At 37.2% G+C, this 22419-nt stretch overlaps 1 protein-coding gene and 1 long non-coding RNA gene across 3 annotated transcripts; one reads left to right on the top strand and one right to left on the bottom strand.

Moving 5' to 3' along the window:
* Window positions 1–4435: 4435 nt before the first annotated feature.
* On the bottom strand, window positions 4436–21432 carry si:ch211-193k19.2 (the record flags this gene model as incomplete). Of its 2 annotated transcripts, NM_001442601.1 has the most annotated exon segments (8): window positions 4436–5477; window positions 5688–5780; window positions 6058–6213; window positions 6367–7409; window positions 8233–8281; window positions 8375–8419; window positions 9093–9095; window positions 21406–21432. In NM_001442601.1, coding segments are annotated over 4 exon segments (1584 nt in total). In that variant the 3' UTR covers window positions 4436–5168.
* Window positions 9307–15808, top strand: LOC141375139 (uncharacterized). Its single transcript, XR_015496346.1, has 3 exons — window positions 9307–9484; window positions 14510–14617; window positions 14716–15808. It is a non-coding gene; the product is annotated as an uncharacterized LOC141375139 (long non-coding RNA).
* Window positions 21433–22419: the final 987 nt, after the last annotated feature.

Here is a 22419-nt window from a genome sequence, read left to right as displayed (position 1 = left end):
AAGGTTGTGCTTTCTTTCCTTCAAGACAAGTTGGAGCGAAGGCTGTCGCCCTCCACACTGAAGGTTTAGGTGACTGCTATTTCCGCTCATCATGATGCGGTGGATGAAGGCACCGTGGGGAGGCATAACCTCATCATTCGGCTCCTCAGAGGTGCGAGGCTTATGGCTCCACCCCGCCCCCCTCTCATGCCCTCTTGGGACCTCACGTAAGTGCTACAAGCCTAAGTTAAGCAAGTTGCACACCAGAAGCGCCGCTCGGCGGCGCGCTGCGCAGCGCCACGCAGCGCCACGCAGCGCCACGCAGCGCCATGCATTTTAGAATTCTAAACATAGGTTTCTATCAGGATACACACACCGGCGCCGCAAGTCGGCGGCTGTCGGCGGCGCCCGTCCACGACTCAGGACGCAGTTCATTTTTCAGCCACAGAGCGCCATCTGATTAGTTTCATGTTAAATATCATTCGAAGGTGCACTTATCAGAGCCAGGGTGAGCCGTGTCCCCCGTGGGTGAGAGCGCACTCCACACGGAGTGTCGCATCCTCTTGGGTGTTAGCACGCGGCGCCTCTCTGACAGCAATTTGCAGAGCTGCGGGCTCGGCGACACCTAATACATTTGCAAGGTTTTACAATCTGCGAGTGGAGCTGGTTTCCTGAAGGGTATCAGGTAACCCTTGGTGATTGAGAAAACAATTATGTTAGGGTGTTGAAGCCTGCTTGCTGCGCCAAGGGGATGGAAATGCTTTTTACCTTTGCCACAAGGATTGTCCCTTAGCTGTTGAGCGTAAAAGTCTCTTCAGCTGAAAAGCATGTCTAGCATTGCCCTAGCAGCGACTTTATTGCATTACTGATTGTCATGTGCACGCTGACGTCACCAATTCATTGGCCCGATTTTATACTCTTTCAAATGATTGGATTCTGACGAAATACCCCATAGTGGAAGTTTCTACATAGCATTTACGCCCCCCTCCCCCCTCCCCCTCAGAGAAGGAAGGGTTATTTTTAATTACCCATAGCAGTATTGTAAACTAAACATTTAAAGCATTTTCATTAAACATTTGCTAAGCATTTATTGATAAATACAATTTTTTTTATTGATATCTGCACCTTTTGGCGTTTGCTTTCCACTACTCACAAGTCCTGCATATGCAAAGTGCTCATGCAGTAATTTTAGTACCTTGCATGATTCTACTTCTATTTTAAAAATAAGTCAATTAAATGAACTTTTAAATGATTACAAAGGTATTTTTGTCAAAATTAGATTTTATATTGTTCATGGGAGATAAAAGCATTTTTTGTGAAAAGTGTTGTAAAATGTTTAGCAAAAAATAGATATTTTGATTGATGTTTAAGCATTTTTTTAATTCTTTATTGTAAATGGAAAAGGTGCATTTACACAAAAATAAACTTTTTTAAAAACATTGTATAAAAATGTATGTGATGTTTTATATTTACTAAAAATAAATTGAAAGTAAATTGAAAACTTCTTTAAATAGTTCTTGAAGGATCACATTTGACACTGTTAATATACAAAGTGTCTTGTAACTGTAGTTGTAGCTTAGTAGATTAGTAGAGTTGTAAATTAGATTTGTTACTTTGATGAAGGTACAATATTGTATCTGCAGGTTTTAAAAACCCAAGGTACATTTTGGTTTACAATGGTACAAATCATGTCCTTATAGGTACAAACTGCAATGGAACAAATTTGTTTCTTTGTCTTAAGGTACAGTTCTGTTCTATAAAAAGGTACTGCCCCAGTGACATGGGTTAGTACCTTCTTCAGTACAACTTTGTACCATTTTTTCTGAGAGTGTAAAATAAAATGACTTGTGCACAAAACACACTTTATAATCAAACTACATTGCAGGCATCCAAGATTATCAGAATGAATCTCCTGAAAAACTAATCATGTGACCAGAATTGCTGGTTTAATGAGTGAAACTATGCAGTTGTAAAATGATACGTGCTAGGAGAGACATGCATGAATGGGAGAGTCAACAGAAGATCTAAAGGCTGTTTCTTGTGATGTTTTAGGGGCATGAGTGACTCTGGTGGTCTCAGGGGTTGAGGAGGGCTTTGCGTTTTCATCTGTGTATCCAGGCTCTCTGGAGACTGAATAGGACACACACCGCCCCAGGACCAGCAACACAAACCCCGCTTTAACAGGCTCTCTGTGGCTGTTGATCACAGATTTCTGCAGGCCTTTATACAGACAAAGAAAGAAAGAGAGAGAGAGAGAGAGAGAGAGAGAGAGAGAGAGAGAGAGAGAGAGAGAGATTCTGCTACCAGGTCCACCTGTAAACTTATCAGATGCAAATGCTATATTAGCTACCAGTCGAATGTTTCAAGTGATTTAAATTGTTTTAATGTTTTTGAAATATGTCTTTCTCTAAGGCCAATATACATTAACGTTGTGAAATAATTCAACCATTTAAAACAAATTTCAATGGGTTTTAGAATATATATTCTCATTATGCAAAGTTGATTGTCAAGCAGCCATTAAACCTGTGTGTGACATTATATCTCACTGATATGCTAATAATCTCATTGTCTCATAAAATACATGGGACATTCTACCAGAAATGTGCATTATTTGCGCTTGAAATAAAAACATACATGCAGTGAGTAAAAAGAATTTCATCCACAAAAATGTCTAAAATAGACTGATGGTTGATTTCTGTGAGTTGTAAAGGAATATGACATTTATTAGGTTTTCAGATTTTTTACTTTATTAAAAACACTTTACAAATGTACAAACCCTGCCACTGTTCTTGCTCTCATGCCAATTTAACCTACAGCTTTAAGTTATGGTAAAAAAAATAATAATAATAAATAAAAATGTTATTTAGGAAAAAACAAACCAGAAATAGCAAGTTTAAGTTTTTGTCATTCACATAAATTGAGTAGAAACATGAAATTATAAATACATACTACAATTGTCCCCATGAGTCAGTCCTGTCACATTTGCATTAAATTCAACATAATATGCATGCAATACACATTTAAGTGTATGACTCATTGAATTGTGTGATTTTATGCTTGTTTTTCTACGTTTCTGGTAGAATGTCCCATATACAGTTGAAGTAAGAATTTTTAGCCCCCTGAATGATTGCCCACCTGTTTATTTTTTTCGCCCAATTTCAGTTTAACGTAAAGAATATTTTTTCAACCCATTTCTAAACATAATAGTTTTAATAACTTATCTCTAATACCTGATTTATTTTATCTTTGTCATAAGGACAATAAACAATACTTGACTAGATATTTTTTACGACACTTCTATACAGCTTAAAGTGACATTTATAGGCTTAACTAGGTTAATTAGGTTAACTAGGCAGTTTAGGGTACACTCAAAAAAATAGCTCATTAGGTTAACTCAATTTAATTGTGTGCAGGTTTTCCATCCAATAAGTATGCGTAGCCCTAACCAAAATAAAGATCATTTACATAACGAAAATAAATTGAGTTAGTCCAACTCAATTTTATCAAATATAGCCAAGCAAATAAATATTCATTTAATTAATATAACTGATTTACATTCGTTCAACTAAATATAAATTAATTAATAGGAAATATTTATTTTTCAATTGATCCCGTTATTACACACACACATTCAAAAAAATAGCTCATTAGGTTAACTCAATTGAATTGTGTGCAGGTTTTCCATCCAATAAGTATGCGTAGCCCTAACCAAAAGATCATTTACATAACGAAAAGTAATTGAGTTAGTCCAACTCAATTTTATCAAATATAGCCAAGCAAATAAATATTCATTTAATTAATATAACTGATTTACATTCGTTCAACTAAATATAAATTAATTAATTGGAAATATTTATTTTTCATTTGATCCCGTTACTACACACACACACGCCAAACAATGTTTTTTTTTTTTTATTATTATTGGAAAAACTTTTAGAAACACTTTAACAGATCTTGCATCTGGTGTGAAGTAAATGTATCCCATGTTTTCCAAAGCATTAAACACATTAAGGGAGTAGAGGCACCAGCAAATGATGCAAAATGTAAACATTCCAATAAATCTGAATGCTAGCTTGATCAACATTCAACTTAATTATAACATGGATTAAACGCACAATATATATATATATATATATATATATATATATATATATATATATATATATATATATATATATATATATATATATATATACATAAAAAACGTTGAACAATAGAGGCTGAAACTAGTGCTTGTTTTACTTGACTAATTTGAATTGTAACAGACAGTTTTTAGTATCTGTCAGACCTTAAAACCAGAAGATATAAAACCAGTCTTGTATGTTAAAGATGCACAAATAAATAAATGAAATTATACCTAAAACAGAGCACATTTAATAACATGTGAAGCAGCAAACTTTGTAACGTTTCTTAAAAGGGCATAACCTGAGAACAATAATATGAAAAATGCCTGGCTACTCGAGAGGTACAGCATTTTTAATCTGTGTAGTACAAATGGTCAATTCAAACAAAAAAAAAGGCTGTGGGGACCAAATTTGGACTATAGGAAGGTGAAAACATACCAAGACAGTTTGATAACAAGGAGACCCATTGTCACCAAAACTAGAACAATTTCTGAACATGTGACTTGCTCTGGCCAGTCATAATTCAATAATCTGAACGTCAAAAATTCAGAAAAAAAACAAACAAAACAAAGCATTAGGTCAAGTTCATTTTAACAAGTGTTGCGTCAAGTAATTACCTGACAGGTACGAGAGTAATGGAGACAGTTGTTGACACTATACTGTACATGAATAAGCTATGATGTGCAGATGTTGGCATCCCAAAAAATAATAAATAAATAAAAAAAGTTGCATTGGGAAATCCAAACTTAAAACCTCATCAACCATTAGTTTGTAAGGGGTATCAATTATCACACCAAGTCACTCCATCACCCTGGCTGCATAGAAAACATTTATGATAAAAACATTATTTTGCATTTGTATGTCCAATTTTTATTTTTTTTTTTACTTGTCCACATGCTTCCTTTTTGTAGCTTAGCCACAATGTAAAATGTCACATGGAAAACATCCATGAGTTCAGTGTTGTTGGTTTAGTAGATGAAAGATGGCAGAAGATTGAAAAGACAAATGAATCCCAAATACGAAAAGCGTAAAGAAACTTCATTTATTTGTCATCTGGTGTTCACTTTAAGAAAACAATTTGATTTTCAGCTGCTGTATCTTTGGATTGAGCTTGTGTCCATCCAGATTCATTATGATTTTCTGGATGAACTCAAAGGTGTACTTGAGGTTTTCTGGAAATCTCAGATCAAGGGCATAAATGAGCCCAAACAGCACAACAAAACCCATGATGACACTGCCAACGTTGGTCAGAACTTTAATGCCTTCGATCACAATTCCCACATCCTGTGGCTTCCCGTTGTCATAACTTCTGATTATGTAAATCCCCATGACTGTGCTTGAGATTCCCCTCTCCACATCATCAGTGCCAGAGGCCTGAAAAGACAGATCATAAGCAATGATAAATAATCTGTGTGCATTTGTGCAATTTATAGAAGTCACAACATTTGTGAATCTGTGTGCATCTATTTACACTGACAGTTATTCAGTTTCATATTTGTGTGCCATGGGAGAAATAACGGAATAAAACTAGTTACACTGTAGAGTTTCACTGTTAGAGACTACATAAGAAACAATCAAACTTACCAAATATGCCTTGAAGAATGAATCAGGATCTTCATTGAGGTAAATGACAAGGCTTCTCAGAATGCACTCCCTTCTGGTGTTGATGTCATCACACTAAAGCAGAAGGACCAATCAAGACAGGAATTTGTAATATTGTAAGTGCACATGTAAGAGAACAGAGGGTTGCACTCACCAAGGTGCCCCCTAAATGCTCTCAACAAGGAACAATACAAACCATGCATTGCATCTGGTGTAATGCAGCTGGTGAAATGCAAAAGTTTGCTACATAAAGCAATATATCCCAAAAGTGTTCAAACGAGCAGCTATGGACAAGAAAAACATACAATAACCACCCCAACACAGTAAAAAGATGTTGAGCACATCTACCTACCACATCATTAATCGCCAGGACATCCTTGATCCTTTGCCCCTTCATTCCTCCTTTCTTCTTGAAGATCTGCATCAGCTTGTCATAGAAGTGATCCAGCTGTGACAAGAACTTTGATTGTAGTGGCTTAGTGGTGATTCGCAGGAACTCTGCATTCACCTGTAAATTAAACAAAAACAGCAATTTAAAAAAGTTTATAATTTCTACCATATAGGGGTCCAGAATTGACAAATTAAAACAGTAATTATGTAGCTATTATTTGCCATGGACAATAAAAAAAAAGGTCAACACAAACAGTATAGATCTACTTACTTCATTCTCTTCAAACAGGGCAGGCCATCTGTTTTTGAACTCTTCTATCATTGGCCTCTGCTGCACAATTTCAAGACGTCTGAGAGAGAACGTTTTTTCCATTTTTGCTTTTATGACTGCTTCATTGTCACGCTTTTTCACTTCACACAATAAAGAAATTCTTTCATTTTCCAAGCTTTCTGTTGTTTCCCCTTTTGGGTGCAAAGGAATGTAGTTGACTTCGGCTTTTCTTGGTTTCTTGATGTTGGCTGCAGATTTGCCTTGGCCTTCTCTTTTGTGCTTCAATGAGTTAACACGGATTTCAGGATGTCCAAGTCGCCCAAGCTTTGTTCTGTAGTTTTGCATTTTGTACTTCAGAGACTGTTTCCAACCCCAAAATCCTGTTTTAGAACCTAGCTGACCCAAACAAGGATGTGCCCTTGTCAGAGCTGCTGCTACCTCTTCACATTGATAGTCTTTTGGGTATTTTGTGTATTTTATCATTTCTTGGGCTAGGCCGTCAAGGAGAATTCCTTTCAGCTTAAAACCAGGGTTGAAGTATGTGCCGTTTGTCTCAAACTCTATATTTTTTTGTTGCAGCTCAAATTCAGCCTCATAGGTGAATTTAGGGATCTGAAACACTTTGGGCCAGGAAGAAAGTCCTGAGGGCTGAGTTTCTGGGGATGAATGTGGGGTTGATGTATAGAGTGTATTATTGCTGCTGGATGAGGCTATTGATGAAGCAGGAGTTTGAGGATCTGGGCAACTGGTAAGTGAGGTCTCACCAGATAAGTCGGGTGACAAGACAGGATAGTATATTACTCTCAATGTGCTTTTGTTAGCAATTTCAGACACTGAAGTTAGGTTCACAAAACCATTCAAGTCAGCATCCATATATTGCAAACGGAAATCCTGTTGCAATCCAAAGAATGTCTTTACTGATGTGTGCAGTTGTTCCACTGTTGCTGGAATTCCAGAGGCTAGGGATAATTTTCTTGAGTCAGACTCGTCACCAAAAAGGACTCGCAGAACAGCTAGAGCTGCCATTACAGAATAATTTTAATCTAGAACAGAAGACAAAAAAAAAAAAAACATGACATTAGCATTGTATTTAAAAGAAAAAAATATTTACACCTCACTTACTCTGACATTAAAATGCATAAGATAAAAAAATGTTTGTCTTCAATCTACGTAATAAATTAATGTTGAAACTTGCTCAATGTGCATTATACAGTTATGCTTAATTTTGATTTCCCCTTGCAGACTCTGTTAAAGCGCAATGATTTTTACTGAAATAAGTGAATCCTACAAACGGCATTTTGTTTTATTTATTTTTTTACATATAGTTCCCAAGACAAAAAACAACTAATACCCGGCAATTAAAATAACCTCCTGCAAAAGTTTGCATACAATTGGCTTTTAATACAGTTTGTGGTTTTTTGTAGATCAACCAGTGTTTTTCTGCTGAGTAATGCTTTGTCATGTCCCCTTGCTTGTTCTAAGCAGTTAAACTGCTGCTGTTCTTCAAATAAAAATCCTCCATTGTCCTGCAGATTCTCCCTTTTTTCGGCATCTTTTGCAGATCTGAACCTTTTTAAGAAGTGACTGTATGACTGTAATATCCATCTAAATCTTAATGCCTTGTGTTTCCTTCTGAAGCCTCACTAAGCATTTGAACTTTTTAATTGTTGGTTTGAGAGCTGCAACAATCCTCAGACTGAAAAGATGGCTCTGATTTGAAAAGGTTGCAAATCTGCAAAAGATGCTGAAAAACTTAAGACTCTGCAAGACATGGATTATTATTTTCTGGGAAACTGCAGCAGTTTAACAAACAAGACACTTATAAAATGCCAATGAGTCTGCCTAAAATGTTGCAACAATAAATACCTGCTATCTAGTTCCAAACTGCATTCTTTGCACTGCCACATACACTAACCTAAAAAAAGAAAATTAAATACATTTAGCATTCATGATATTAATAATAACAACAACAATACATAACAACATAGTAAGATAATACTTAACTTACTATCACTAGGAGGTTGCCAGAAGGAACCCTGTAAAGCTGATCAAACTGCAAAGATAAAATAAATGCATTAGTAGTGTGTAAGTGCAGGGATACTTAAAAGCTTACCAACAAGTCAAAATTGCATTTGAGAACTAGATGGTAATATAAAAAAAACTGTAAAACATTAAAATTAAGAATGTTTTAGCAATTTTTAGTAACATAACAAAAGCCAAATGAACAATATAATATTTTCAACTTCCGTGTTTGAGGTCACACATGAAAAGCATTTTGAAACTGGTTCAAAGATCGGTCAGAAAATTACAAACATTGATTTACAGCTTAATTTTGATAGTAAATATCTTCTGAGTCGTCACATTTTGTGTTCAATAAACATTCACTCCGTGATCGCAACATCAGACCATTAAATTGATTGATAGATAAAATAACTTACATCGACTCAAACAGTCAGATGTTAATTCAATTGAGGTAAAGTTGGTTTTATATTTGCACATTCCTTCATTTAACGTTCCCTATATTATCTACTACGCTAATTTGAATATTGGGTCTGAAATCACACGTAAATATGACTTGAAAACAACATTAGCACTATTTAATTGACTAAAAAAAATTGTCCTTTGATAATCATTGGCTGCTAATATGATTTCACTATTTAGAGCTTGCAAATAACAACTTTCTGAAATGATAGCAAGGAAAAAGTCTGAATGTGCGAATATTTAACCAACTTTACCTCAATGTTAACATCACCCCGAAGACAAAAAATATTAAATCAACGTCGGAACATTATGATAAAAAACGTTAATGTGCTGTATTCATGAGGCAGTGATGGCACGTGTGCGAGCGAGTGCGCGGTGCCCTATCTGTTAGTGTGAAGGATACTCAGATTCCTTTGGCACTGGGCCTGCTTGGCTGCGCTCTGACTGGCTGTTGTTTTTATCAGGCTTCTTCACACCAGGCTTGACTCGGGGCACGCAGCCTGTGGATAAGTGAAACAAACACAGCCTGTGCTTAGCAACACTGTGCGGCGTGGCTGGAAGGAGCCTGATAATCAAACAAGCCAAAAGAGGGACAGCGGTGAAACCCGAGGGCCTCACAGACCCAGGACAGGAAGACGTAAGCTTAAAACCAGCAGACATAAGAGGACATGTCCATGCCTTTCATACAGGGCAAAATTCACTGAGAACATGCTGCTTTCTGTTCAAGAGGACAGGAGTAAATACAAGATAAAAATATATATAAGCAATACAAAACACTTGTTAAATAGTTGTCCTGCCTAACCCATCGCAATCTCACAACAATTCATAACTTTTTGATTTAGTGGCTAATTCGTATGAATTCATATGATCTAATTCATACAATTTGGTATGATTTCACTCATCACTCATTGATGGTTGGGTTTAGGGGCGGGGTTGGGTGCCACTCCTCCTTTTTAAAATCATACATTTTCATACGACTGAACTCGTACAAATTCATATCAATTAGCCACTAAGCTGACAAAAAGTAAAACACGTTTTCTCGTGAGATCAGGCTGGCCTAACACCATGTCAAGAACATGTGAGGCAACAAACAATTTGACTTCATTTTGACCAAACACAACACGAAATGACAGAAAATGACGATTAAATATCAGTTACTCATTTAAATATCAATAAATGGTATTAAATAAATCTAACTGGTTCATATTAAACATCTTTAACATTATTTAAAAATACAGTAGATAGGTTGTTGAGACATCTGTCCAACTGATTGTTGACGCAAATTTGTAATCAGTCAAACACATAACACATTTGAACATGACATGGTTGTTGGTGCCAGACGGGCTGGTCTGAATATTTCAGAAACTGCTGATCTATTTGGATTTTCACGCAAAACCATCTCTAGTGTTTACAGAGAATGATCCAAAAGAGAGAAAATGTCCAGTTAGCGGCAGTTTTGTTGGTGCAAATGCTTTGCTCATGCTAGAGGTCAGAAGAGAATGGCTAGACTGGTTCGAGCTAATAGAAAAGCAAAAGTAACTCATATAATCATTTGTTACAACTAAGGAATGCAGAAGAGCATCTTTGAATAAACACACACATCCAAGCTTAAGGCGGATAGGCTGCAGCAGCAGAAGACCACACCTGTCGGTTAAGAACAGGAAACTGAGGCTACAATTCACACAGGCTCACCAAAAATGAACAATAGAAGATTGGAAAAACATTGTCTGGTCTGAATAGTGTCAACTTTTACTGCGACATTTGCATGGTAGGGTCACAATTCGGTGTCAACAACATGAAAACATGGATTTATCCTGCCTTGTATCAACAGTTCAGGCTGCTGGTGGTGGTGTAATGCCGTGAAGGATATTTCCTTGGCACACTTTGGGCAATGCCACAGCCTACCTGAGTATTGTTGCTGACCATGTCCATCCCTTTATAAACACTATGTACCCATTTTCTGATGACTAATTCCAGCATAATAAACAAGAAATCAGGGACTAAGCTGAAGGAAAACAAATGAATGAAAGTAAAGCTTTTATCTCGTCAGAGAATCAAGGGGCATAGTTAGAACACAATGGGTCACACTTTATTTTGATGGCCTGTTGGTTGAATTAAGTTACACTGAATCTACATGCCAACTATTTCTCATTAGATTATAAGTAGACTTTTAGGTTGGAGTTGGAGTTGGGGTTGGGGTTAGAGTTAGTGTAAGTTGACATGTCTGTTGAAAGAGCAGTATCAACAGATATTAAGCAGACAGTCTACTTATACTCAAGTGGGCCATCATAATTGTTTCCACACAATGTAATCCACGATGAAAGTAAAAAGTTCAAAGGAAGTAAAAAGTCATTTATTAAAGCAAATCAATAGATGATGAAGAGTAATACTGTACGTACAGTAACATAACAATACAAAAAACAACACACAAAAAATAAATAAGATTGAAGATCCATGGTTGAGGAAGTGGCTAACAAGACTCCAGAAAGAGACATCGGAATGTGTGTTTGCATTGTGGAGTCTTTGTAAGGTTGCCAGGTGAAACCATGGAGAAGGATACAGAGGTGAATTTTTAAAAAATAATTCATTTATTCAGTCATGATTTTTTTTTAAATAACAACATTATCTTCTGTATACCTGTACCTTTTCATCTGAAGTCTTTTTCTGCAGGATTTGTTAGATGACCTCGATGCTATGCTGTACATATCTGTACTGTATATTTCAGTGAAGGGAGGTACTTGTAAACACCTACTCATGCTTCTGCAATGCAATATTGCGAGCCCACTCACAAATCAATTTTCATAAAATGACTTTTACCTTCACTTTCTATTTCAGTATTGATTGTAGTTATGAGACTGGATGCAAAGTCAAGCTAATTAAGGAAATACAATTGATTTTATTTCACCCGTGGGCCGGAAAGAACCAGTTTGGGCAAACTAGATCGAACTAGAACAGACTCCCTTACCTGAAAACCTTTTAATGAGGCAACAATAAAAAAAGAGTAGATGTGCCCCTTCATGATGCTAAGCTCAAAAGAACTGACAATTAATTAATCATAAGACAAGCATTGGCATAAGTGCATATAAGAATATTTAAACATCCAGCGATTACTGCAGCACTGCTTTGTTCGAGAAACTAAAGTTGGTGCATTAATATACTGTAGAATTCAGTCAATTTTTGCATACAACAACTATTTTACTACGCCTTAAAATGCAAGTTAAGCGGAATCAAGAGTCAGTGCTAAAGTTTTAAATGAATAATTAAGTTCAAATAAATGTTTACAGTATGAAGCACATTTCAAAAAGTTATTTAAATAAATATATAATATTTCTGTATTAACAAATTTAACAATATAAATCATTGACTTTTTTGCACTTCAATTTCTCATCTGATCTTCTGACCAATTAAATGTTCTCTAGGATTTGAAGTGCTCCATCCCTACAAGACATCGCTAAAATCAGTCAATAACAAACATATAACTACCTTTCCATTATGGGTCTATGCCAAGGCCATTTCGGAGTTCTCTCTCCCAACATTGCTTTTTACAGAGTATAAATCAATTAAACAAAAACAATGAAGTTGTCATTTTGTGGTAAGGAATTCGTTAAGGATTTTGAATCAGATAAATACATTTTACTAATTACCTAAAGTTTTAGTCTGTATACAGAATCTTCTATCCTCTAACCCTGATACTAGACATCTGATATCAAGCTTTGTTTGTGCACCAATATGCACCATGCACATTAAGACAGCTTGGGCTATAGATTTGATTGAAGAAGTGGCTGATGAGGTTTTGGAAGAAGCCCTGTTGAGAATAAAGAAAGGTTTAAGAAATGCGAGACATGAATTAATCACATTTAAAGTTTTACATTGCCTTCCCTTTCCTAAAACCAGATTAAGTAAAATAATTCCCTCTGTACCCCTTAAAAGTGACAGATGTGTTGGGGCAGAAAACACAATGGCACATTAACTTTGGTTTTGTCCTTTTCTTCATGAGATTTAATGCAACATTTTTTAATTGTTTTCCAGTGCTAATGAAACTCATATCCAACCTGACTATAATTGCAATTTGTGGATATTCTAATGTAATGAACACCTTTCCATTAACCCAACAGCAAGCCTTTATGGTTGGCATGATTACAGCTAAAAAGATGATCTACCAGGAAATCTCCAAAAGCTCCCGGTTATCAGAGATGGTTAAATAAGTTGCTTTATGTCATAGAAATGGAACAACTATGTCTTGAAACTTCACAGAAAAAGCTAAAACCTCAATGGGGGCTTTAAGTTTGTAAATCCTCATCTTTATTTGTAACCTATATATTAATGTCACTGGCCTTTTAAAAACGTGAGTATTTTGTGTGTGTGTGTGGGAGGGGGTGCTATGTTTTTCTCTTTATTGGCATTGCACTTTGTCCAATATCTTGTGAATGTTAAATCAAATATTTTACAAACATAATATACACATAACCGAGCTTTCAGATTGAAGCTGCAAATACAGATGCAACCTACTACTACATTTCAAGCGTCAAAATGTTAAACCCCTACATTTCTCTCACATGCTCTCCAAAGAGACGCATCTTTTCTGAACGTCACAATGCATCCTCCCAAATCTCCTAAAATGTTCAGAATTTGTTTTTGGTTTCGCTTTCTAAAGCTGTCATCAAATGTAAACACACAGCCACGAGAGCGAGAGAAACATTAAATAATTCATTCTGTAATTTATGTAAATGACTCAGAAAAACATATTAAACAGTCAGAGAGGATGAAATTAGATCTAAATTGGATGCAAAATATTTGTACACCATTAGGAATGGCTACTCATTAAAATAATCTACATGTTTTATTCTTGTAAATAGTATCAATTATAGAGATTTTGTCTTTTTTATTCCTCTTTTCTGTCATATATTTCTCATTTTAATTTATTTGATGATAATTAAATGATAATGTTAATATATTGTATATTTTATACATCTAAAATGCTTTGGCAATACTGTGCTAAATGTTCCTGAATAGCATTAAAGTAAGAGAAATAGTGGATTTCTTTCTTTTTTTTCTTTAACCTATTGAAAAGAATTTCTTAATAAATTTAAATAATGTTAAAAAATCTAATAATGTTTTGTTTGGTGCATGTAGTTAACTATTTATGTGCTGTGGGTAAAAAGAGTTGCTTAATCCAGCTACCACTGCAAGTATATTTCAGGGAATTTCCCTGTGGGAAGCACTGATATTGTTGATCATTACAAAAGCAACCAAGCAACATTTCAGCTTTGCAAAATTGCTCAAAAAAGTTGCTCTGTGTATCATCAACATCAGAGTCAGTGTTTTGTTCTGATTGGCCTGGTATTCACCAGGAGTTCACACTAATGGGATTTAGAATAAGAAAATGTTCTCAAACTCAATGAGGCTCACAGAATGTAATTTCCATGTACTGATATTGCTTTATATAAAAAATATTCATTTTTTATATACAGATTTTTATTCAATTGCACTTTTAAGTAATTCAGATTTTTTTTTTGGAATTTTAGCAAATAATGGCTGGGAACATATGCAGCATTATAAGAGTTAATTTGTTTGTAAAAATGCCACCAACAACAACAAAAAAAGTGTCTTTCTCTCTCATGGTGGGCTGTCATCATTCCATGGCTCTATGGATGGCACACAGCTGTGAGAAACCTCTCAGCGGGGACACATCGTTTCCATCTGTCCTCTACCCAGGGTGGCGCCTATCTAGAGCAGCACAGCGGCTGTGCAAGCTCCGAGAAAGTAGGGGGTGAGTGTGTACGCAAAAACAGATAGGAACCACATTATGCACCTGTTCCAAATTTTCCAACTCTCACAATTTGTCATGGTCATTTTGTGCCGCTAAAGGAATTTTACTCACCTGCACCTGCTTTAAATGGAATCGCTCTTAGGAGGGGACGCCGGCAGAGTACATAAGCAAATTTTCCCACTGCTACATGGAAATATGAATGACACCTGTTAACCGCATCTTGGCTGATGTACCTTGTAAGGGAATCCACACATCTCGACATCTGCTTGACTATCGGCAGATGAGATGATAAATGTTTTGCTACACACCCGGAGAATAGCGTATGGACATCATCCAAGAAATATTATCAACACTTAGTGAAAGTGTGTGTTATGTGAATGGCTGTTTGGGAGTTTGTGTATGTCAGACGATGCACTCAATTTAGCAGGTGTGCTTTGACAGACTTGAATTTGCTCCAAGTCGGCGGTGAAAAAAAAAAAAAACGCGAGAAGCAGGCAGAGCGACAGAGATAGAGAGGCTATGCATCTGTGTGAGGTGCTGACAGATGGGGACGGTTTAACTTCTAGAGTTCGGTTAAGATCCCGAGCTTCCAAGGGCTTGTCTGTGCCAAGCAGGTGCACACAAAAATACCGGAGAGAAAGAAAAACTTCAGCTGCTTTTGCTTTCAGCGGTTGTTAAGGAGTCATTCATAAAAGCTACTTTCCGGTTGAGAGCCAGCCAAGGCCAAGAGTGTTGGTATTCTTTAATGGACACTCCATTTCTACACAAAATGTATGGCTAAACAGATGCACTCACACAAACAGGGACCCTTTTATCAGGGCAACATGGCCATTAACTTTATATGCCATTTATCTCTCTCTCTCTCTCTCTCTCTCTCTCTCTCTCTCTCTCTCTCTTTATATGTATCTGTAATTGTTAGATGCTCTGCAGTGCATCTTCCATCAACAGTCTAGCTTTTTGACTATCAGCATCAAACATGATCCACATTGCAGGTTATTTTCAGCCAAATTTATCAGCGTAGACAGAAAGAGACCATATGAAATTAATGCAATGAGCCAAGGGAGGTAACTATAACTATAGGGAGGTAACTATAAATATATAAATACAAAATACAGTCCTGAGAGCGATGTGTTCAAGGATATCTTGTTTATGTATCTCAAACCAAATTCTTGAATATCTTTCAATAGCTCTTTTTTTTTATTGTAAATGAAACTCCACTGGTCCAACACCACCCAACCTGCTCTGAGCTGGTATCGAAACGGTGACCCTCCGCATGGGAGTCTGTTGCTCTAGCAAGGAGGCTAGAGACCATAGCCTCTAGCATCTGTCACTAGAGCACATTTAGAGGTCATAGGAGTGAGGTTTACCTGCACAGCACCTACTTGGCTGGCCTCCACTACACTCACCCCCTAAACCTCACTTCCATCTGGGTCACAGCACCAATGTAACCCTGTCAGTCCTACATCACTCAACCCACTCCAAGCTGGTATCAAACAGGTGACCTGCTGCATAGGAGTCAGTTGCTCTACCAAGGAGGCTCTACCAAGACCATGGCCTGTAGAATATGTTACTAGCACCTTTAGAGGTCAGAGGAGTGAAGTTTACCAGCACAGCATTTAATAGCTGGCCTCTGTTACAGAGTTTGTTTGTTTGTTTGTTTGTTTGTTTGTTTGTTTGTTTGTTTGTTTGTTTATTTGTTTGTTTGTTTGTTTGTTTGTTTGTTTGTGTCAATGATGAGTTCAGCCATCTGACTAGCCAATATTTTCATAAATTTCATTATTTTTTTCCTAAATAAAGGAAAAAAATCTGTGTACAGAAATTGTACTTAACCAGTCAATCAGGTTGGCTATTTTCAGGAAGTTCAATTCAATTGTTTTTCATTTCTATAGCCCTTTTACAATATAGATTGTCGTTTAAGCAGCTTAGCAAAGACGTTCTAGTAAATTGAGAACGTGTCAGTCCAGTTTTCAGAGTTCAGTGTGTTTTCATTTTCACTGCTGAAGGTCCAAACACTAAAGAGCAAATGCATCAATGCACAGCTCCCAAGTCCCAAACCAAGCAAGCCAGTGGCAATAGAGGTGAGGAACATACTTCACCAATTGACAGAAGTGAAGGAAAAAACCTAGAGTGAAACCCAGCTCAGTAGGGCATGATCATTTCTCCTCTGGTCAAACCTCTTTATACATTTCTCGTCCACACTGAAACATCCAAAAATGCTTGTGTAAAAAGTAATAAAAACAAGTTGAACAAACTCCAGGTTGCAGAGTTTATTTCGGGTTGACAAAACCAAACAAATCCAATCTGGTTAAGATCAGGTTAAGTGGTTTCACAATGCTTGATATACTCACACGAAAAATGAGTTCTCAAGAGAGAGTCAACAGTTCATTTCTCTTATAAAGACTGAGAGATATTATTCAAAAAATAAAATGAATTCAAACGCATTTACAAGATAGAAATAAACACTGCTGATGCAACAGATTTAAGAAGGCAACTTAAAGAAAATGTTATTGTATCATCAGTGTAAATCAGTCAGTTGATTTTAATATTGTAGTCTTAACAGGTAAACTAATGTTTTAAAGCCATTGGTAATGTTAATTGACAATTTGTTATTTGAATATTACTATAAGTATATACGTTCATTTATTTTCTTTTGGCCTAGTTCCTTTTATTCTTCAGGTGTCGCCACAGTGGAATGAACCGACAACTTATGCAGTATATGTTTTAGGCAGCGGATGCCCTTCCAGCTGCAACCCAGTACTGGGAAACATTTAGGCAAGGCAAGGCAAGTTTATTTATATATATTTTTTTATTTATTTTTATATATATTTACACACACTCATTCACACACATACACTACAACCCATTCAGTTCATCCAATTCACCTATACCACATGTCTTTAGACTGTGGGGGATACTGGAGCACCCAACTGGCTCAGCCAGGACTCAAACCAACGACCTTCTTGATGTGAGGTGACAGTGCTAACCAATGAGCCACCGTGTCGCCATATATACATATATATATATATATATATATATATATATATATATATATATATATATATATATATATATATATATATATATATATATATACATATATATATATATGGCGACACAGTGGCTCATTGGTTAGCACTCTCACCTCACATCAAGAAGGTCGTTGGTTCGATAAATATAAAAATTTATACGGGTAAAGTAAAATATCATGACACATATCCAAGTAAGGTTTCTTATGCACTGAATTGGCCATCAAAGTACGCACATACAGCAGTGAGCACACACACATGCACAACGTTGTCATGCATTGCTGTGTACGGGGAGCAGTTGGGGAATCTGTGTGTTGCTTTAGATACCTTAACCATGGTGTTGAAAACGGTGTTTATGCATTACCATCTCCTACAATTACTGCTGGGGCTGGGACTACTTTCTAACTGTTTGGACATGGCTGCCAATATTGTAAATAATTTTAAATAATTATAATTCATATAATATAAATGAAGAAATCCAATATTAGCCACATTTAAAGTCCACCTAAAACAGAAAGTGCTGAGACTTTTATTTCAGTATGTTGATGTATTTCCAACTAAACAGAATATTGAGTAGTGGATTGAGCTATTTGCGCATAACTTCCTCTTAGGAATGGTAGACATATTTTTTCAGCTGTCTTATTTGCACAGGTTAATTTTACTGTATGTAAAATAATGTGCGCTAACTAAATAAACATTGTACATTTTTAAAACTACAACATGAGCAGCTTTACTAAAACATAGCATCTCTGCAAAAATCAGAATGGAGCACTGAAGCTCACAGAGTCTAAATGATTAAACTAATGAGTTTACATACTGGTAAGAAAGTAGCCAATCTGTTGCTGGTCCACCAGCTGTGGCCAGCTTTACTAAAAGAGAACAAGGTCAACACCAGGGGCCTCATGTATCAACGCTGCGTACGCACAAAAACTTTGCGTACGCCAGGTTTCACGCTCAGAATCGCTCACGTTTGGATTTACTAACAATGAACTGAACGTGGGAATGTGCGCAGCTTCACGGCAGCTTTCTGGCAGGCGTACGCACATTTTTTGTGCGTGTCTGTTTTATTTCCATTGGCGACTCCTAGAGGCAGTTGTGTTAAATTGCACTCTACAAAGTGACTGAGCCTTGCAATGGCAGCTGTATGAGACGGGTTCATCGATCTAGCAGGTAAATAAGATTTCCATACCATACAGTTGAGCAGCTAAACATTAAATCACAATTTGCAGCGGTCGCCTGTTTTCCCAATGTAATCTGAGCTATCTACTGCACGCACATTGCTATAAAAGCACCATCTGAAGTTGGATTTGCATGCGTGAATCAGAAACATTTCCATTCAATAAATGTGCAAATAAAATATGATGCACAAACTTATTGATGATTCCTACTTGTCTTTCTCGTGATAAATAGTAGGCAAAATCTGATATGTAGCGGGGGGAAAAACAAGAAAGAGTTCATCAGACGCTGGATTCGAGCCGAGTTTATGCTCGAACGTGTCAAAACATGATGACATGCATCTTAGGAGCTGCGCCACTGAGACTGTTGCGAGTGCTGCAACATTTTACAGATATAAACCACACTATTTCTTTTTTTAATGCACTCAGTGCGATGTTCAGACCCAACTGTGTTAACCGCATCAGCTAAACTCTCCCACTCTATTTTTTTTCTTTTGTTGTTAATTCCGGAGAACAAACTTGCAAATAACACCGCTTTTCTCCTGTCTACCTCCGAAAGGAGCACCACCAATTCACATTCTGTTCAAAGTTTCTCTTCTTGCTTGCTTTTGCCTTTGCTTTTTCGTTGGGTTTTGCCATTAGCATAGTCATTAGCATATTCATACAGGGGAGGAGGCAGGGAGGGGTTTTGTGCTCGTGCATGTTCCGCTCAGTTTCACGTTCATTCGGATGTACAAAAGAATATGCGTGAGATTCGGCGTACGCAGTGTTTCATACATCTGAATTTTTGTCTGCGTACGCACATTTACAGCTTTGTGCGTACGCAATGTTTTAGTAAGATTTCCACGCAAGTCTTCGTACATGAGGCCCCAGGTCTCCCAGCTGGTAGTTCAGCCAATCAACCACTGAGTCCATCTGGTCATTGAATGACCATGTAAAACCAGCTACTTTACTAGCAGAAGCTGGATTTGCCTACTTTTTATAGCATACATCTTCTTTTAAAATATTCTCACTTCCCGCTAGCTCAACACGAGCGCTTATGGAAAAGTGTGTTATTTTGTCATTGAGCTCCACTGCTTGGTTAAAATCCTAATTAAGCTCTCCCTTGTGCCCTCGCTGTATCTGTTTGCTGAGGAGAGGCTGTGCGCTGCTGATAGGCGGATCTCTCTGACATGGCTAGTCTGGTGCTGCGGAGGGGTTGAGAGCAGCAGCCGCTAGCCGAGATAAGACCAGGCTAGCCGCTTGCATAACGTTCCCCTCCATCCTGACCTTATCGCAGAGAGCAAAGCAGGTCTGGGTCACGCCACTGCCACCATCACTCCGGTGCAGAGGAAGACAGGGCCACAGAGATTATAGAGAAATCATTATCTCCCTTTCTCAAAAACACATTTAATACCTGACAACATCTGATACACTCACACTTATAATCACACACCTGGACATATTTGCCGCATGTACACACTAATGTACTGAAAGTTTGCTTCCAACTTCATATCTCTGATGTCCGGTAATGTCTCAGGATTTGAAGATGACCAATGAAGAAACAAATTACACTACTGTTTGCAGGTTTCATTTTTGAGTCTCATCTCACATTGTGAAACAATCCATAAATTTTTAGCTGTGTTACATTTTTTTGCCATTTTTGTTTTTATTTTTTATTTTCTCCCCTGTTTATTTATGCTTTGGAATTGCATTATGGGACCTTGATCTTGACCTATGATGCTGTTTCCTGTTTGAGCTTACCAGCTGACCACTTACCTCCATATGAACGGCTTTACCGTCGCTAACAGTTTGTCCAGTGGCTTGCTGTGAATGTTAATGGAAATATGACTCAGAAAGGAGTTGACCACAACAAAGGGGTTTAAGTCCAGTGAAGAATGGTTCCAGAAAGCAGGTAAGACAAAATAAAATAAACAAGTAAATAACAGGGTAAGAATTTGGTAAAATCTGAAAACTGGGTAAAAATCAAGCGAGGGCTTTTCTTTTTATGGATTGCTTTACCCAACTCGGTTGGGTTTAGTGAAGTGGGTGGGGGGATCAATCTCTGCTTTTGAAAACACTATGGGTTGGGTTTAAGGAAGGAAGAGGGTGGACCAGTCAATCGATCAGTCATTCAGTCAGCCGACAGCAGCCTCTGGTGGATTTATGCAAGAACAGCAGATGCGAATGGCACTCACGAGAGAAATTTAAGATCTCAAAAAGCCCTCTGGTGGTCTCACAAAAACTGCAAAAAAAAAAAAAAAACATTCTTCCTGGGATGTATTTGGCGCTCTCCAGAAATGTATATAGTGATATGTTTTCACAATGAGCCTGACTTTATTAATGTTAATGTCAACAGGGGCAAGGGTAGTTTGAGTTTTGTTTCTTATCTCCTTTACTGATTCACTTTAGCTGTTTTCAAATGGAAGTGTTAATGTTTTCGAAGGAATGTTATAGAAACTACAGAAAACATACAGTAATCTGAGCTTATGTTATGCTGAATGCTACAGAAAATTAACTCAATCTTATAACATTACTTGGTGAGAAAATGTGCCCATTCTGTCACAAAACAATGTTCTTACTTGCTGCCCACCACAAGCAGGTATACAGAAATTACTTTCATAATGGGCAGTGTTAGGGGGTATACAATTAAAGCGAGTTATGTAACAATATTACTTTTCTAAGTAACGAGTAAAGTAACACATTACTTTAAAAAAATAAGTAATAATATCTGAGTTACTTTTTTAAAAATTTACCTTAAGTTACTTTTTAGATTAATTAATTCACTTAAAAATGTATATTTGCTCTATTAAAATTAGTGTAACTACACTCAATGAGAAAATGAGCTCCCCACGGGGAACCATACATTTCTATGATGGAAGTCTTCTCATTTTTTTGAACACATGAAAAATCATAGTCTCAATGAACAGGGATTTTACTGAACTAATAAGACAAAAATACAAAAGTAGCAAGCACATTGCTTTCAGTTTTCATTAATGTGTACATATGGCATGTATAGCGTCAGGAGGTTAAATTATTCATGTCATCATGTCAAGCCATTTTTATCCGCTTATCCGGGGCCAGGCCGCAGAGGCAGCAGCTTCCCTCTCCCCAGACACCTCCTCCAGCTACTCCGGTGGATACCGAGTATGTCCTGGGTCTTCCCCGAGGCCTTCTCCCGGTGGGAACACCTCCCCAGGTAGGCTTCCTGGAGGCATTTGAAACAGATCCCTGAGCCACCTCAGCTAACTTCTCTCAATGTGGAGGAACAGTGGCTCTACTCTTAGCTCCTCCTCGGTGACAGAGCTCCTCACCCTGTCTATAAGGGTGCGCCCTGCCACCCTGTGAAGGAAACTAATTTTGGCTGCTTGTATCTGAGATCTTGACCTTTCTGTCATGACCCAAAGCTCATGACCATAGGTGAAAGTAGGAATGTAGATTTACCGTTAAATTGAGAGCTTTGCCTTTCGGCTCAGCTCCTTCTTTACCACAACGGACTGGTACATCGATCACATTACTGCTGCCGCTGCACCAATCTGCCTGTCAATCTCATGTTCCATCCTTCCCTCACTCGTGAACAAAACCCCAAGATACTTGAACTCCTCAACCTGAGGTAAGGACT

Source organism: Danio rerio, chromosome 7 (assembly GCF_052040795.2).
Source record: "Danio rerio strain M-AB ecotype USA chromosome 7, GRCz13ab, whole genome shotgun sequence".
Taxonomy (NCBI): domain Eukaryota; kingdom Metazoa; phylum Chordata; class Actinopteri; order Cypriniformes; family Danionidae; genus Danio; species Danio rerio.
This window is presented reverse-complemented; position numbering and strand designations above follow the sequence as displayed.